At 51.9% G+C, this 18,748-nt stretch overlaps 1 protein-coding gene across 1 annotated transcript; it reads left to right on the top strand.

Annotated features, from left to right (window-relative positions):
- The first annotated feature begins 67 nt into the window (after positions 1-67).
- ASF1B (anti-silencing function 1B histone chaperone) lies at positions 68-17,165 on the top strand. Its single transcript, XM_054538695.2, has 4 exons — positions 68-706; positions 10,489-10,604; positions 14,973-15,149; positions 16,014-17,165. Exons 1-4 carry the CDS (start codon positions 598-600, stop codon positions 16,218-16,220), a joined length of 609 nt encoding a protein of 202 aa, XP_054394670.1. The 5' UTR covers positions 68-597; the 3' UTR covers positions 16,221-17,165.
- The last annotated feature ends 1,583 nt before the right edge of the window (positions 17,166-18,748 follow it).

Genomic DNA, 18,748 nt, shown 5'->3' with positions numbered 1-18,748 from the left:
CACTCCCTACTGCCAATCACTTCGGGTGCGAGCACCGCCCTTCCCGCCTTCTTTAGCGAGCGCCGCGCGCCACCGCTCGGCGGTTGGCGGCGCTGCGCGCCGCGGGATGAATCTCCCGGAAAAGCGAGGCGAGGGGCGGGCCAGGCCGGTGCGGGAGCCCTCAGGATTGGCCAGAAGGAGGCCGGCGCTGTGACTCCGTCCATTCCCGCCGTTGACATCCAAGTCGGAGACGCTGGGGATTGGTTCCCAGCGGACAGGTTAAGAAGCTTGGAGATAATTTCGCCCTCCTCACACGCTGCGGAGAGGGAGCTCCGCTGATTGGTCCGGGGAGTCTGGTCGCGCGCCGATCGGCACTCCAGGATTGGCTGAGGGGGTGCGCGCGCCGCCAGGGAGCGTTGGCGGTGATTGGCCAGAGGGCGGAGGCCGGCTATTTGAAGGCGGCGCGCGGACTAGGTGCGCACTTCAGTCCGCGGAGAGAAGAGGCGGGGGTGGACCTGGTCAGCCCTACCTCACTGACCCCCACCGGACCCAGGCGCGGCCTCCGCCACAGCCACAGCCACAGCCCCTGCCCCTGCTGCGGCGCGGCGAGGCGAGGCGATGGCCAAGGTGTCGGTGCTGAACGTGGCGGTCCTGGAGAACCCGAGCCCTTTCCACAGCCCTTTCCGGTTCGAGATCAGCTTCGAGTGCAGTGAAGCCCTGGCGGACGGTGAGGCTGGGCCTGTGCGGGGACCCCTACCCCCGGGCCGACCCCGGCCTTCCCTCAGAGAACCGCTCCCATGGCCAACTTGATCTCCCCCATGAAACCCCTCGTCCCCCTTTTCGCCAACCCCGATCTCCCGCAGCCCGCCAGTCAACCGGATCTCCCAGTGGAGACCCCTCGCCACCAGCCAACACGGACCTCCCCGTGACCTCCTCCCCCACTGCCCGCCTTGACCTCCCGGGTGGAGACCCCCCGCTAGCTAACTCGGACCTCCCCGTGACCTCTTCCCCCACTGCCCGCCCCAACCTCTCCATAGAGATTAACCCTCTCCAAGCCCCATTTCCCGCGTGGGGAACCTCATCCATCTTTTTTCTCTGGAGCTCTTCCTAGGTACCCGTTTTCATGGGGAGACTTTCTCGGCCTTCATTTCTTAACCCACGGAAATCTTCAGCCACCGTGGTTTCCCAGTGGCAAGACCCCCGCTTCAACCACTCACCCATTTTTGCCCACTTATTCCCTCTTTCCTGTAGTGAGATACTCACACCTCCCATTTTCTCTCTGGAGACCCCCAATATCCAGCCCCTTCCCATTTTCCCCGGGCAGAAATCCCAGCCATCTCCTACTTTCCCTATGGAGACCTCTCACCCAAGCTCCCTTTCCTCACCATGAAGACCCTCCCCTCCAATAACCTTTTTTCCCTGTGAAAGCCCCTCAACCCCTTTTCAGGACCGCTCTCACCCCCATCTTCCCATTTGTGTCCCACCAGTCCCCTCCCCAACCTGCCAATATTTCAATAACCCCACGCCCACCAGTTGCTGCTGCTTTTCTGCCCCAATGCACATACCCTGGAACCTGGTTTCCCACCTTCGTTGGGGCCCAACCCCCCTATGCTTGAGCTCTCCCTGGGAAAGGATGTTACCGTCTTTGAGGGGAACTTGGTCTCCCCAGCTCCCCTTCCCCACCTTCCTCTGTGGGTTTGGATAAACACACTGAAATCCGAGGGGTGGCATAGCCAGGCAGGCATTAGCTAGTTCTCCAGGTTTGCCCACCCATTTCCAGCTGAGTTACTGCAGCAATTTTTCTGTCGCTTTTTCTTTCTTCTTCTTCTTCTTTTTTTTTTTTTTTTTTTTTTGAGACAGTCTCGCTCTGTTGCCAGGCTGGAGTGCAATGGCACGATCTCAGCTCACTGCAACCTCCAACTCCCGAGTTAAAGCGATTCTTCTGCCTCAGCCTCCGGAGTAGCTGGGACTACAGGCGCCTGTCACCATGCCCGGCTAATTTTAGTATTTTTAGTGGAGGCAGGGTTTCACCATGTCAGCCAGGCTGGTCTTGAACTCCTGACCTCAAGTGATCCACCCGCCTTGGCCTCCCAAAGTGCTGGGATTACAGGCGTGAGCCACCGCGCCCGGTCGTCGTCTTCTTCTTCTTCTTTTTTTTTTAATATAGCTGGATAATCAGTGCCAAGCTCCTACTGCTTTTGATGGTCTGACCTAGTCTGGGGGGTGGGTGGATTGGGCTGAGCTGTGACGGGCTCCAGCTTCAAACAGTCGATTGGAGCTCGGAGGTCACAGCCTCCTGTACATCTTTTCCAAGGTGCTTCCGTAGATGTACTTATTAATCTGTGTGACTTAAAGGTGGACATGGCTCTCATCTCACAGATGAGAAGACAGGAGCCACAAAGCGCAAAAGACCTTTCAAGTCAAGGCCTGTACAAATCCAAAATCTAAGGTCACCCAGGGAGCCTTGGCACCACTAAAAGCCAAGTCCTGCTTTCAGGAAGAAGTACTCCATTAGGCCATTTTTCTGCTTGGTGGTTGAAAGAGAAAAGGCAGCAGCCGAGGAGGTGGTGATCTGGGGGCCTGTGAAGCCAGGATGTGCTAACTAGTGCCTCTCGGGGGCAGGTAGGTGTTTTACCCTCAAAGCTGGTCGCCTGGACTAGCTTGGGGCTGATAGAGTGAGATGTGGATGTGCTTTGGGTAGGCCGGTGGGTCTGTCTCTCCCCAGTCTCTCTCGCTCCTTTTTAAATTAAGGAGTCTACTTGTGGCTAACTATAGAATATGCCGAGTTAAATCCTTTCTGGAACAGGGCAGCGGGTAAATAAATAAATAAAGTGTAGAATGACGCTGTGGAATAAGATTTAATTTAAAAGCCAGGAGGAGATGGAAGGAAGTAATAGGTTGAGGGATTCCCAGCTCCCAGAAGGCAGGAGATCAGGTTTCAATCAGCCTGTTTGTGTTCCTTGCATTTAAAAATGGTTGCGCGGTCATTATCTGGTACTTCTACTCCTAGGAAGCCCCTGCCCTGTGACTTTACTAACTTATTTATAGAATTAGAGCCGGAAGGGCTAAATTCAACCTGCTGGTCCTTTTTTTGTTTTTTTGGAGACGAAGTCTCGCTCTTGTCCCCCAGGCTGGAGTGCAATGGCGCGATCTTGGCTCACTGCAACCTCCGCCTCCCAGATTCAAGCGATTCTCCTGCCTCAGCCTCCCGAGTAGCTGGGATTACAGGCGCCTGCTATGACGCCCGGCTAATTTTTGTATTTTTAGTAGAGACGGGGTTTCACCATGTTGGCCAGGCTGGTCTTGAACTCCTGATCTCAGGTGATCCGCCCACCTCAGCCTCCCAAAGTGCTGGGATTACAGGCGTGAGCCACTGCGTCCAGCCTCTGCTGATCATTTTTTAATAGAAATGGAGTGACTTCACCAGAGTCACACAGCCAGTTTGTAGAAGTATTGGCACTGAAGTTTTGAATCTAAATTCTTTATCTTTGCTCCAATCCAGGGAAAGAAAGGAAGGATTCCCTGTTTCAGGGGTGGAGCACAGATAGGAATGACCACAGAATTTATTGCCTAATCAGGACACTCAAAACGCAGTGAAGGGAAGTGCTATTATTATTATTTTATTTATTTATTTATTTATTTATTTTTGAGATGGAGTCTTGCTGTGTCACCCAAGCTGGAGTGCAGTGGCGCGATCACGGCTCATTGCAAGCTCCGCCTCCCGGGTTCACGCCATTCTCCTGCCTCAGCCTCCCAAGTAGCTGGGACTACAGGCGCCCGAAACCATGCCCAGCTAACTTTTTGGATTTTTAGTAGAGACGGGGTTTCACTGTGTTACCCAGGATGGTCTCGATTTCCTGACCTCGTGATCCGCCCACCTCGGCCTGGGATTACAGGCGTGAGCCACTGCGCCCAGCCTATGATGATGATTATTATTATTAGAAATGGAATCTCACTATGTCACCCAGGCTACAGTGCAGTGGTGCGATCTCAGTTCACTGCAATCTCCACCTCTCGAGTTCAAGCGATTCTCCGGCCTCAGTATCCCGAGTAGCTGGGATTACAAGCTTGAGCCACCATGCCTGGCTAATTTTTGTCTTTAGTAGAGACGAGGTTTCACCATGTTGGCCAGGCTGGTCTCAAACCTGATCGCAAGTGATCTGCCCACTTCAGCCTCCCAGAGTGCTGGGATTACACTGAATCCTAAACGCCTGGCCAGGGAATGCTATTGTTAATTGCACCTGGATGATAAAGCTTTCCTTCGAGTAACTCAAGTGAGAAATCCTGGCTCTTCCAGTCCTAGGGCTCTCTGTGACAGCTTGCTTTCTGCCTCTTTCTGGACTCCTCTCCATGAAAAAGAATCTGCCTCACTCTCAGCAGTGTCAACTGAAAATCAGACAAAACCCCCAACCCAGCTGTGCGAGGTGGCTCATGCCTGTAATTCCAGCACTTTGGGAGGCTAAGGAAGGAGGATCTCTTGAGCCCAGGAGTTTTGGGCCAGCCTGGGTAACGTAGCAAAACCTTGTCTCTACAGAAACGTCAAAAAATTAACGGGGCTTGGTGGCACTTGTCTGTGGTCCCAGCTACTCAGGAGGCTGAAGTGGGAGGATTGCATGAGCCTAGGAGGTCAAGGCTGCAGTGAGCCATGATTGCACCACTGCACTCCAACCTGGGTGAGAGAGCAAGACCCCATCTCAAAAAAAAAAAAAAAAAACCACCTAACCCCGAAGCCCCAGTTGGGTGACCCCTATTGCTTCGGGGCCCCAAGCCCCCTTTGCACTTTCATCTTCCACATCTGGAAATAGATTCTTCCACGTTTAGCTGAGAAATTCAACAGACACTGGTTGAATAAGTCATAGAAGCCAGATGTTCTGACCCAGAAATAACGAAGTTGTTATGGCAGCAGAGCTCATCTTTGATTATGAACAAAGGCGAAAAACAAACAAAAAAAGGAGGCCAGGCACGGTGGCTCACGCCTGTAATCTCAGCACTCTGGGAGACCAAGGCAGGCAGATTACCTGAGGTCAGAAGTTCGAGACCAGCCTGGCCAACATGGTGAAACCCCACCTCACTAAAAATACAAAAAATTAGCCGGGTGTGGTGGTGGGCGCCTGTAGTCCCAGCTACTCGAGAGGCTGAGGCAGAAGAATGGCGTGAACCCAGGAGGCAGAACTTGCAGCAAGCTGAGATTGCGCCACTGCACCCCAGCCTGGGCAACAAAGCAAGACTCCATCTCAAAAAAAAAAAAAGAAAAAGCCAGGTGCGGTGGCTCACACCTGTAATCCCAGCACTTTGGGAGGCCGAGGCGGATGGATCACAAGGTCAGGAGTTCGAGACCAGCCTAACCAACATGGTGAAACCCCATCTCTACTAAAAATACAAAAATTAGCCAGGCATGGTGGCGCGCAGCTACAATCCCAGCTGCTCAGGAGGCTGAGACAGAAGAATCGCTCAAACCCAAGAGGCAGAGGTTGCAGTGAGCTGAGATTGTGCCACTGCACTCCAACCTGGGTGACAGAGCGAGACTCTGTCTCAAAAAAAAAAAAAAAAAAAAAGGCCAGGCACAGTGGCTTACCCCTGTACCCCTGTAATCTCAGCATTTTGAGAGACCAAGGCAGGTGGATCATCTGAGGTCAGGAGTTTGAGACCAGCCTGGCCAATGTGGTGAAATCCTGTCTCTACTAAAAACACAAAAGTTAGCTGGGCTTGGTGGCAGGCGCCTGTAGTCCCAGCTACTTGGGAGGCTGAGGCAGGAGAAGCGCTTGAACCCGGGAGGTGGAAATTGCAGTGAGCCCAGATTGCGCCATTGCACTCCAGCCTGGGCAACAGAGCAAGACTGTCTCAAAAAAACAACAACAAAAAAGCAGGAAGCAGACTTTTTAGCTAGTTCAGCTACAATAATTGTGTACATGTCTTTAGTCTTATCATATATATATGTATATATATATATATATACAGTGGAGGTATGTCTTGCACAGGGACTAGCTTGTGAAGTTAGCACAGAGAGATAACATGGGACACAGTTGAGTTGCCTTGACATTGCTCAGAAGGTTAGGTACACACGTCATATGTACAGCTGTGTCCTGTACTCATAGCTATGAGTTCCTGCTGTATTGGTGATTTGTGTCCCATGTATAATTCTAAAGAAAGATTAGAGATGAAATCATACACGTATGTCTCTACTTATGACACTGCAGCCAGATTTTTTTTTTTTTTTAAAGAGATAGGGTGTCACTATGTTGCCCAGACTGGACTTGAACTCCTGGGCTTAAGCAGTCCTCCCACCTCAGCTTCCTAAGTAGCTGGAACCACAGGTGCACATCACCATGCCTGGGCACTTCAGCAAATTTAAGATGATTCTCGACTGGGCGTAGTAGCTTATGCCTGTAATCCCAGCACTTTGGGAGGCCGAGGCGGGCGGATCATGAGGTCAGGATATCGAGACCATCCTGGCTAACACAGTGAAACCCCGTCTCTACTAAAAATACAAAAAAAATTCGCCAGGCATGGTGGCAGGCGCCTGTAGTCCCAGCTGATTGGGAGGCTGAGGCACGAGAATGGCATGAACCCGGGAGGCGGAGCTTGCAGTGAGCCGAGATTGTGCCACTGCACTCTAGCCTGGGCGACAGAGCGAGACTCCGTGTCAAAATAACATAAAATAAATTAGAATTACAGGTGCACACCACCACGCCCAGCTAATTTTTTATATTTTTAGTAGAGATGGAGTCTCACTGTGTTGCCCAGGCTGGAGTGCAGAGGCACGATCTCAGCTCACTGCAACCTCCGCCTCCCAGGTTCAAGCAATTCTCCTGCCTCAGCCTCCCGAGTAGCTAAGACTACAGGGGCATGCCACCACGCCTGGCTAATTTTTTGTATTTTTTGTATCGCCGTGTTGCCCAGGCTGATCTCGAACTTCTGAGCTCAAGCAATCCACCCGCCTCAGCCTCCCAAAGTGCTAGGATTACAGGCATGATCCAATGATCCACCTCGCCTGGCCCTATACCTATAACTCTTTTTTTCTTCCTTTCTTTCCTTTTTTCGTTTTTCTTTTTTTTTTTTTTTTTTTTTTTTTGACACAGGCTGGCTCTGTTGCCCAGGCTGGAGTGCAGTGGCATGATCTCAGCTCACTGCAATCTCTGCTGCCTCCCAGGTTCAAGCAGTTCTTATGCCTCAGACTCTTGAGTAGCTGGAATTACAGGTGCACACCATCATGCCCAGCTAAATTTTTATATTTTTAGTAGAGATGGGGTTTCACCATGTTGCCCAGGTTGGTCTCGAACTCCTGAGCTCAGGCAATCTACCTGCCTCAGCCTCCCAAAGTGCTAGGATTACAGGCGTGAGCCGCCGTGCCCAACCAGCTTCTGTAACTCTTGAGTCAGTATTTCTCTACAGCCCTCAGTTAATTCTCCAGTTTCTTTCCAACCCTGGTTGAAAGAGCCATTTCAGCCCATGTGCCTGACAGTCAACACAGTACATTTTTTCTTTTTCTTTTTTCCTTTGAGATAGGGTCTCTGTCGTCTAGGCTGGAGTGCAGTGGCTCGATCATGGCTCACTGCAGCCTTGAACTCCTAGGCTCAAGCGATCCTCCAACCTCAGCCTCCCACATAGCTGGGACCACCGGCACGCGCCACCACACCCAATTAATTTTGTTGATTTTTAATAGAGTCGAGTCTCCCTATGTTGCAGGGGCCCATTTCTTTCAGTGAGTTTCCACATGCTCTTTGTTTAGGTTTTGCCAATTAGTATTGACCTCAGCTGGACAACATCAGGTGCTCGTGGGTACACTTTAGTCTTTTTTGTCTACCTTCCCAGGACATGAATTAAATGCACCCGTACAGGATTCTACCGGCTATGAGAGGAAAGGGCTGAAGGATATATACCAAAATGATACAACTGCTTTAGAAAGGAGAGAGCAGGGCTGGCTGGCTTTTCTGTCTTCCCCCAAAACTTGATTCCAGTTGTGTCACTACTTGTAACAAAAATAAATCAACAGGCTGGGCATGATGGCTCAGACAAATTCCAGCACTTTGGGAGGCCAAGGCGGGAGGATTGCTTGAGACCAGGCTGGGCAACCAAGCAAGACCTCATCTCTAAAAACAATTTAAAAATTCCCTGGGCGTGTGGCACAAGCCTGTGGTACCAGCTACTTGGGAGGCTAAGGCAGGTGAATCACTTGAGCGCAGGAATTTGTGGCTGTAGTGAGCTATGATTACGCCACTGCACTGCAGCCTGGGTGACAGACTGAGACCCCATCTCTAGGGAAAAAAAAGTCAGCTTCCTCCCTGCAAATAGTAAGAGGCTAGTTCGACCAAACACCTGTGAGTTCAATGGTCACCCGTATCCTACAGACCTGCTATAGGGTTCCTAAGTGAAACCACAAAGGGACAGGCAGCCAGTGCATCAAAGAAGGGCATGGGGCTCAGGTGACAAGCCTCTGTAGTCATGACCCGGCAGCAGCGTGCTTCCAAAGTTGGATGCTCTTGTGGGACACTGGACCAAGGAACAGGGCAGCTTCTGAGAGAGTTTGCTTCCTGTGAAAATCACAGCTTGTGAAACTTCCCCCAGCTGCTAGAGCTGAAGGGTTGTGTAATTTCTAAAGAGCCGAAAATAAGTTTCAAGCCTCTTGCCAAGCCTCCCTGTACCAACATGACCTTGCCCCTGATATACTTGGACCTCCTGCAAGAGGCCATGTTGACCGGAATTTCCTGTGATTGACAGCCAGAGGCTCCATAAGCACTTTCCTTTCATCTCAATGGAGCATATTCAGGGGATGGGGCCCTCCTGCTGGATGGGGTGCAAGAGTTAGGGTTTGAGGCCGGGCACGGTGGCTCACACCTGTAATCCCAGCATTTTGGGAGGCCGAGGCGGATGGATGACCTGAGGTCAGGAGTTCGAGATCAACCTGGCCAACATAGTGAAACCCCATCTCTACTAAAAATACAAAAAATTAGCCAGCTGTGGTGGTGGGCGCCTGTAATCCCAGCTACTCAGGAGGCTGAGGCAGGAGAATCACTTGAACCCGGGAGGCAGAGGTTGCAGTGAGCTGAGAGCTCACCATTACACTCTAGCCTGGACAACAAGAGTGAAACTCTTGTCAAAAAAAAAAAAAGTGTTTGGAGGATCACCCCGGGATGCCACATTTGTTGACTGAGTTGCCCAAATGTCTCTAAGTAGGCATGACTTGGTGCCAGATCTGGAAGACCAGGGTGGCTGGCTCCCTGAGCAGCCTCACCTTCCCCCTCCTGCAGGCTGGCTCTCCTGCCGGATTGGAATCTGCCTCCCTGCCCCAGTTGTCGAGGGATCCACTTCGTTGAGTGGCACTGGTCCCTGTGTGTGAAAGAGGATGCTGCTTCCTATCCCAGCACCCAGTGGGCAGGGCCCTGAAATGACCCAACTCCCTGCCGTTCCCTTCTCAGCACATCTGTGTCATGTGGCTCTTAATTCAGCCTCTGCCATACAGTTCACGCTCAGGCCTTGAGAGGCCCGGGTTTCCCCGGAGGTACAGTCAAGGTCACCTGTCATAGCTAGGCTTACAAAACAGAATTCCCTAATGGAGGCAGAGCTTCGTGCCCACCTCAGCATTCAAGACTGCAGTGCCTGGCACTAAGTGTCTGACAGATGGAATAATAGTCTTTTAACATATTAAGGATCTGTCTAAAATTACCACAAGGCTGGGCACAGCAGCCCACACCTGTGATCCCAACATGGTGGGAGTCCGAGGCAGGAGGATCGCTTGAGCCCAGGAGGTTGAGGCTACAGTGAGCCATGAACATACTGCTGCACACCAGCCTAGGCAACAGAGGGAGACTGTCTCAAAAAATAAGTAAATGAAAATAAAATACAAGATGTGGTTGGGCGCAGTGGCTCACACCTGTAATCCCACCAGTTTGGAAGGCTGAGGCGGGCAGATCACTTGAAGTCAGGAGTTGGATACCAGCTTGGCCAACATGGTGAAACCCCATCTCTACTAAAAATACAAAAACAGGCCAGGTACAGTGGCTCACACCTGTCATCCCAGCACTTTGGGAGGCTGAGGCGGGTGGATCACCTGAGGTCAGGAGTTCTAAACCAGCCTGATCAACATGGTGAAGCCCTGTCTCTACTAAAAATAAAAAAATTAGCCAGCCATGATGGCGGGCGCCTGTAATTCCAGCTACTCAGGAGGCTGAGACAGGAGAATTGCTTGAACCTGGGAGGCAGAGATTGCAGTGAGCCAAGATCACATCATTGCACTCCAACCTGGGTGACAAGAGTGAAACTCCATCTCAAAAAAGAAAAAATTAGCTAGGCGTGGCAGCGGGCACCTATAATCCCAGCCACTTGGGAGGCTGAGGTACGAGAATCACTGGAACCTGGGAGGCGGAGGTTGCAGTGAGCCGAGATCGCATCACTGTACTCTAACCTGTGTGACAGAACGAGACTCCATCTCAAAAAAAAATTACAAGAGCCTTTCCCTGCCTTCTTGCTGTTGAGCTATTTCAATTCGTTAACCCTCCTATGTCTTTGCAGACCTGGAGTGGAAGATCATTTATGTTGGCTCGGCTGAGAGTGAGGAATTTGATCAGATCCTAGACTCGGTGCTGGTGGGCCCTGTACCAGCAGGGAGACACATGTTTATCTTTCAGGTAAGAAAGATGAGGCCTTAGGCCTTAGCCCTTGACTCCTAGAAACATCCTCTTTTACCTGAAATCCCACAGAGTGCTTCAGGAATCAAAAGTTCAAGTTCAGCTGGGCACAGGGGCTCACACCTATAGACCCAGCTACTCCAGGGGCTGAGGTGAGAGGATTGCTTGAGCCCAGGAGTCCGAGGCTGCAGTGAACCACTGCACTCCAGCCTAGGCAACACAGTGAGACCCTGTCTCTAAAAAAAGAAAAAAACAAGTATTAAAAAAATAGAGGCCGGGCATAGTTGCTCACACCTGTAATCCCAGCACTTTGGGAGGCCGAGGTGGGAGGATTGCTTGAGGCCAGGAGTTTGAGACCAGCCTGGGCAATATAGTGAGACCGCATCTCTACAAAAAATTTAAAAATCAGCAGAGCATGGTGGTGTGCGCCTGTAGTCTCAGATACTTGAGAGGCTGAAATGGGAGGATCACTTGAGCCTGGGAGATGGAAGCTACAATGAGCCAAGACCACACCACTGCACTCCAGCCTGGGCAACAGAGTAAGACCCTATCTCAATCAATTAAAAAAAATTTAAAAGTTCAGGTTCAAATCCTAGTTCTACTGTCAGGAACTGTCTGACCTCTCAGGGGCTGTCAGGCCCTCCCTTCCCCCACCTCTGTGTCAAAGCTGCCACTGATTTACCCGCAATTCTCATTATTCACAAAGTTATGTTCTATAAAGTTGCCACAAACACTGAATTAGTGAATACTGAACCATTGCCCCAGGGGAAATACAGGGTTAGATTCTTGGAAGTCACGTTTTCGTCAGCTGGTCAATATGTAAACTTGTATGTGTGTTTCTGCTGAAAAGACACCAGGCCGGCTATGGTGGCTCACACCTGTAATCCCAGCACTTTGGGAGGCTGAGGTGGGTGGATCACCTGAGGTCAGGAGTTCAAGACCAGCCTGGCCAACGTGATGAAACCCCGTTTTTACTAAAAATACAAAAATCAGCCAGGTGTGGTGGCACGTGCCTGTAATCCCAGCCACTCGGGAGGCTGCAGTGGGAGAATTGCTTGAACCTGGGAGGTGGAGATTGCAGTGAGCTGAGATCGCACCAGTGCACTCCAGCCTGGGTGATACAGCGATACTCTGTCTCAGAAAAAAAAGAAAGACACCTTATTTAATATATACAGTGGTTCATTTATGTTGAATTCACAGCCAACAGCACTATAACTCTCCTGAATGAACCTTCTCTAATACGCATATTTTCCATAAGGCCTTGTACCCTACACTGCACTTCAGCACTACCGTTGGGTGCCATCATAGACAGCAAACTCACCAACAAAAAGCACAAAACATGGAAAAAAGCACTAAGTAGGCTGAGGAAAGGACGCTCATTCATAATGAGAGCTGAGACCAGAAGACAGAGTGTTGCCTTGTTTGACCTCAGGTGGGAACAGGCGTGGTAGATAACTCCAGTTTTTCCCTGCTCTGTGCATGTCTGCAAGTGACTGTGAAAGCACACAGGTATTCATCTTGGGGTTACAAATAAATTTAGCAGGTAGGTGAACTTGCACATATAGAACCCATGAATAATGAGGATGGACTGTAACTCCTAAATGGCTCTCATGCAGTGCCCCACCTGGGTTGTCAAATGTAGATTCTGGCCGGGTGTGGTGGCTTCCAGCACTTTGGGAGGCAGAGGCGGGAGGATTGCTTAAGGCCAGGGGTTCCAGACTAGCCTGGGCCACATAGCGAGACCCCCATCTCTACAAAAAATAAAAAAATTAGCCTGGTGTGGTGGCTTGTACCTGTCGTCCCAGCTACTTGGGAGGCTGAAGCAGGAGGCTTGCTTGAGCCTGAGAGTTTGAGGCTACAGTGAGCTATGATTGCACCTCTGCACTGCATTCTGGGTGACAGAGCGAGACCCATCTCTACAAAAAATTTAAAAATTAACCAGGCATAGTGATGCAGGCCTGTAGTGCCAGCTACTAGGGAGGCTGAAGCAGAAGACTCACTTGAGGCCAGGTACCATGGCTCACACCTGTAATCTCAACACTTTGGGAAGCTGGGGCAGGCAGATCACTTGGGGTCAGGAGTTAAAGACTAGCCTGGCCAACATGGTGAAACCCTGTTTCTACTAAAAAATACAAAAATTAGCTGGATGTGGTGGTGCACATTTGTTATCCCAGCTACTCGGGAGGCTGAGGCATGAGAATTGTTTGAATATGGGGGGCGGAAGTTACAGTGAGCTGAGATTGCGCCACTGCACTCCAGCCTGGGCAACAGAGTGAGACCCTGTCTCTCAAAAAAAAAAAAATAGGCTCGCTTGAGCCCAGGAGTTCCAGGAGTTTACAGTGACCTGTGATTGCACCACTGCACTCCAGTCTGGATGACAGAGGGAAATGCCATCTCTTTAAAAAAAGAAGGCTGGTGCAGTGGCTCACGCCTGTAATCCCAGCACTTTGGAAGGCCAAGGTGGGCGGATCACGAGGTCAGGAGATTGAGACCATCCTGGCTAACATGGTGAAGCCCCGTCTCTACTAAAAAATACAAAAAATTAGCCAGGCCTGGTGGCGGGCACCTGTAGTCTCAGTCTACAGGAGGGTGAGGCAGGAGAATGGCATGAACCCGGGATGTGGAGCTTGCAGTGAGCTGAGATCACGCCACTGCACTCCAGCCTGGGTGACAGAGTGAGACTCCATCTCAAAAAAAAAAAAGAAAAAAACAACAAATGGAGATTCTGAGTTCTCCAGGTGATTTTTCAGGATCCTCCGCTCAGATACACTCCCTTACCTCCATCACTGCTGTTATCACCCTAATCCAAGCTACCATATCCTATCTAACCCCTTCAGCCACCACTACTAAATCCACTGACAGGCCCTATCTACTCAACAGTCAGGACTGGCCTCCTGGGTGTGCAACCCAGGCAGCTGCTCAGGACCCCACACTTGGTGCGATACTCTGCTATCACTGTCTGAAACCTAATAGCTTTTCCGGAGGGGCCTGGTGTTTTCATTTTGCATTGGTTTTATTTTGCACCAATTACGTGCCTGGTCTTGTTTGCAGTAGTACACCCTGAATCTGTCCTTTACTGCCTGGTCTAGGCCAAGTCCACTGCCTCTCCAGGATGACTGGCATAAGCCTTCTGCTTCCACTACCTGTCACAGCTCCATACTTTGCCAGAGGCTTCTTTTCAGATCACAAGAGTGATGTGGCACTTAACCTCCTGCTTACTCTCTTGCCCTTTCCCAGGGGCCCTTATCTGGCCCCCGGGTGGCCTGATACCACCTGCCTCACCTGTTCAGCTTCATGCCACTGTCCCCTGGCTCACCACACTCTTCCAGAGTACCACGCACCTCTCCCTGCCACAGTCAACATTTTGTAGTCATTTGTGGGATTGATTCTGTGTTTCCATCAGTTGACAACTCCTGGCTGGGCACAGTGACTCACACCTGTAATCCCAGCCCTTTGGGAGGCTGAGGTGAGAGGATCACTTGAGCCCAGGAGTTTGAGACCAGCCTGGACAACATGGAGAAACCCTGTCTCTACAAAAAATAATTGGCTAGACATGTTGGCACACACTGTGGTCCCAGCTATTTGGGAGGCTGAAGCAGGAGGATTGCTTGAGCCCAGGAGTTCAAGGATGCAGTGAGCCATGATGGCGCCATTGCACTCCAGCCTGGGTAACAGAGGGAGACCAGACCCTGTGTAAAAAAAAAAAAAGTCCAGGCGCAGTGACTCACGCCTGTAATCCCAACACTTTGGGAGGCCAAGGTGGGCAGATCACCTGAAGTCAGGAGTTTAAGACCAGCCTGGCCAACATGGTGAAATCCCGTCTCTACTAAAAATACAAAAAAAAGGCTGGGCGCGGTGGCTCACACCTGTAATCCCAACTCTTTAGGAGTCCAAGACGGGCGGATCACATGAGGTCAGGAGTTTGAGACCAGCCTGGCCAACATGGCGAAACCCCATCTCTACTAAAAATACAAAAAATAGCAGGGCATGGTGGTGGGCACCTGTAATCCCAGCTACTCGGGAGGCTGAGGCAGGAGAATCGCTTGAACCCGTGAGGCAGAGGTTGCAGTGAGCCGAGATCGCACCATTGCACTTCAGCCTGGGTAACAGAACAAAACTCCATTAAAAAAAAAAAATACCAAAAAAAAAAAAAATTAGCCGGGTGTGGTGGTGTGTGCCTGTAGTCCCAGCTGCCTGGGACGTTGAGGCAGAATTGTTTGAACCCGAGAGGCAGAGGTAAAAAAAAGAAAACTGAGGGCAGAGAGCATACTTTTTGCTCAGTAAATACCTGATGCTTGGGAATCTTTGTACTAATGACATCGAGGCATGGCTGTGGCACTGCTAAGGCCTAGGATGTGTCTCCCCTAGGCTGATGCCCCCAACCCATCCCTCATCCCAGAGACTGATGCCGTGGGTGTGACTGTGGTCCTCATCACCTGCACCTACCATGGACAGGAGTTCATCCGAGTGGGCTACTACGTCAACAACGAGTACCTCAACCCTGAGCTGCGTGAGAACCCACCCATGAAGCCAGATTTCTCCCAGGTGGGGCCTGTTTCCACTTCCTGCTTCCAACAAGGCCGTTCTTTATACTTGGGGGGAGTTCAGCCATTCAAATTGGGAGTCAAGGTCACTTCTTAAGGTTTTCAAGTAATGTTCAGTTCTTACAGTACTGAGTTAGAACAGGAGAAAAAGACCTTTGTTTCTCAAAGGCATGTCTTAGAGAATTAAGATTAGATAGGCCAGCTTGGGCAACATAGTGAGACCCTGTCCCTAACCCCCGCAGAAAAAAAAAAAAAAAAGAACCAGATGTGGGTGGTGTGCTCTACTCTGGAGGCTGAGGTGGGAGGATCGCTTGAGCCCAGGAGTTTGAGGCTGCAGTGAGCTCAGATCGTGCCACTGCATTCCAGCCTGACCAACAGAGTGAGACTGTCCCTTAAAAAAAAAAAAAAAAAAAAGGGCCTGGGCCAGGCACAGTGGCTCACGTGTTGTAATCCCAGCACTTTGGGAGGCCGAGGCTGTCGGATCACCTGAGGTCAGGAGTTTGAGACCAGTCTGGCCAACATGGTAAAACCGTCTCTACTAAAAATACGAAAATGAGCCAGGTATGGTGCCTTGCACCTGTAGTCCCAGCTACATAGGAGGCTGAGGCAAGAGAATCGCTTGAACCGGAAGGCAGAGGTTGCAGTGAGACGAGATCACACCATTGCACTCCAGCCTGGGCAACAAAAACAAAACTCCGTCTCAAAAAATAAATAAATAAATAAATAAATAAAGGTCCTGGCCACAGGTGTTTTCTGGAGTTCCATATGTAGGTTGCTCTTGCTGGGCTTGAGATGGGTGTCCTGACTCTATGGGAGCAAGGAGAGGGCGTACCAACAAGGGTTGACATTCCTCTTCCTGCCCCAGCTCCAGCGGAACATCTTGGCCTCGAACCCCCGGGTGACCCGCTTCCATATCAACTGGGACAACAACACGGACACGCTGGAGGCCATAGAGACCCAGGACCCCTCTCTGGGCTGCAGCCTCCCACTCAACTGCACTCCTATCAAGGGCCTGGGCCTCCCTGGCTGCATCCCTGGCCTCCTCCCTGAGAACTCCATGGACTGCATCTAACTGCAGGAACCCAGAGTGTACCAGCACACCGGGAGGGGCAACCAGGCCTCCCAGCGAGTCCTGCAGGGCCCATCTAGAGGACTTTGGGGGCCATCAGCTGCATCCAGGTCTGTCAAACTCAGCCCCTAGGAAAGAACAGGCCTCGAGTCTCCCCTAGTCCTGGCCAGAAGGATGATCTTGCTTTTCCTCTACAGGCCTATAAGAAGCAGGTACTTCAGTTCTAAATTCTGACTTGTGTTCTTTTTGTCTTCATAAATTCTACCTAAGGCCACTGTGCCACTGTGCACCCTTGAGTACCATTGATCCAAAGCTTTCCCACAGACCTCCCTGGCCCACCTAGAGGCTTTCTTGGTCAGTGCCTGTCAAGGCTCCAGTCCTGCTGAGCCAAAGGCTCTGTCATTCCTTTCTCTTCCCGTCCATCTGAGCAGATCCACTCCAGCTTTCTGGTGGCACAGGCAGGAATCTTAGTTAGTAGGTAGAGTTAGATCCCATTTCTGTCCTGCTCCCAGGAAGATTCTTAGGTCCTCTTCAATCCAGCAGCCCCTCCCAGAGGTGTGATCAGGATGCTGAGGAACCATGTTGCCTTTCCTGTCAATCACAGCCACCTTCCTGTTATCTCCTAAATGGATCTGGCTTTTCCTGGAGGCTGCTGTGGTTGGAAGATGGTATCAGTGGGCCTACCTGTGCAGTCTGTCTCCGGGCCAGGGTCAGGGACCCTCTGCCTCTGGCAGCCTTAACCTGTCCTCTGCTAGGACCAGGGTGATTTCAAGCCAGGGAAGCAACTGGGACCCTGAAAACTTCCTCCCCAGCCCACTCCCCCTCTCTGTGCCCTGGTCCCCTTGCTGCCATGTGGATGCTGTTGTGATTGCTGTTTGTATATTATTAAAATGTTTTTATATTAAAAATGTTTGGTTGGTCTGAAAATTAAAAGCACTTCGTTTAGAATGATTGTTTGTGCTTTTGTCTCTGGTGGACTGAAGCAACTTTGTCCATTCTCCCCCAGAGTGGCCTCTTGCCCTGTCCAGTGGGTTGGCTGTCCATGTCTTCCTCCCGGCTTCCTACTCCAGTCTTAATTGGTTCTACAGTTGTATTCCAGACTGAGGTTCCAAGAAGGGTTTTTCTTTGTCAAAACTTAAACCAGCTGTCCTGCAGATAGATTATAATGAGTGATTTTTCAGACTTTGCCCTTGACCCACAGGAAGAAATTAACATCGTGATCCCAACACAAACAGCAATGCTGTTATTACATTTTACTAAACCTTACCGTGTATCTGTCCATCCAGAGGCGGAGTGGTCAGCCATTTCCCCATAATTCACAGAAAGGCTCTGCCTCTCCCTCCCTGGAACTGTGGTTGACCTGGGAACATGGGGGCAGACAGCAGCTGGAGGTGGAGGCTATTCAAATCGAAGCAGCAGATCGGCTTGTAGTTGAGCCCAGCTAGCCCTTCCGAGTCGGGGTGACCTGGCTTCTCCCCTCCCCTGACCCTCTCTTAAGTGCTTCTCAATTAGGAGCAGTTCAGCCCCGCAAGAGCACATTTACCAATGTCAGGAGACAGCAGTTGCCACAGCCAGCAGGAAGATAGAGGAGGGGCTACTGGCATCCAGTGGGTAGAGGCGGGGGATGTTGCTCAACACCCAGTGGTGCACAAGACACCCCCCAGCAGAAAATGATCCAGCCTCACCGTCAGTAGTGTCGCAGTTGGGAAACCCCGACTGTCCTCTCTTAAGTGTGTACTGAAAGAGGATCCTGAAGGAAGGGGCAGGTTCCCTTTGCATTGCCCAGACAGGAAATACAGACGGGGAATAGGAGCAGGGAATCTGCCTGGCTGTACCCCAGATTCCTCATCTGTGCAATGGGAGTGATGATGGTAGCACCTACGCGATGGGAGTGTGGTGCGAAGGAGCGTTAAGTGGGTGCCAGCTCTTACTACTGGCAGGAGCCCAGGGCTAGGGCCCATCAAAGGGGTGGACACTGAGCGCCCCTTCCCAGCCACCCCTTGCGCCGGGCCCGGCATCCTCCTGACTGCGGCTGGGAAAACCCAGGAGGCCCCGCGGCCTGGCCCCCAAGCAGGCCTGGCCACGGCTGCCCAGCGCCAGGCCTTATGAATGACGCCGGCGGCGGCCGGGCGACCTCTGACCCGCGCGCCGGCCGCGCCCCTCCCCCGCTGGCAGGTGGACAGCGGCTGCGCCGGGCAGGCCGCGGCACCAACCCCGGCTGGCCGACAGCCGCTGCCGCACTGAGTGGGGGCGGGGGACTGCGGCGCGCGCGGGGCCGGCCGGGGCCGCCTCCTGAGCCTCGGAGCGCTGCGCGGCCGCCAGCCAGCCTCCGCCGCCCCGCCCCGCCCCGCCGGCCCGGGCCCGCAGACTGCGCCTCCGCCCCGCCCTCTCACCCCCGGATTGACACTGAGCGTTCTGCTGGGGGCTTGGCGGACAGGGCACCTCCGCCAATCGGCGGCTTCGCGGGGCGGACCCTGGGCCCAGTCCAGCGTCTCGGCCAATCGGTCGCGTCTGCCCGCCCAGCTGCGGCC

This window comes from Pongo abelii, chromosome 20 (assembly GCF_028885655.2).
Source record: "Pongo abelii isolate AG06213 chromosome 20, NHGRI_mPonAbe1-v2.0_pri, whole genome shotgun sequence".
In the NCBI taxonomy this organism is placed as follows: Eukaryota; Metazoa; Chordata; class Mammalia; order Primates; family Hominidae; genus Pongo; species Pongo abelii.
The sequence above is the reverse complement of the archived record's forward strand: the minus strand, read 5'-3'. Positions and strand labels throughout refer to the sequence as shown.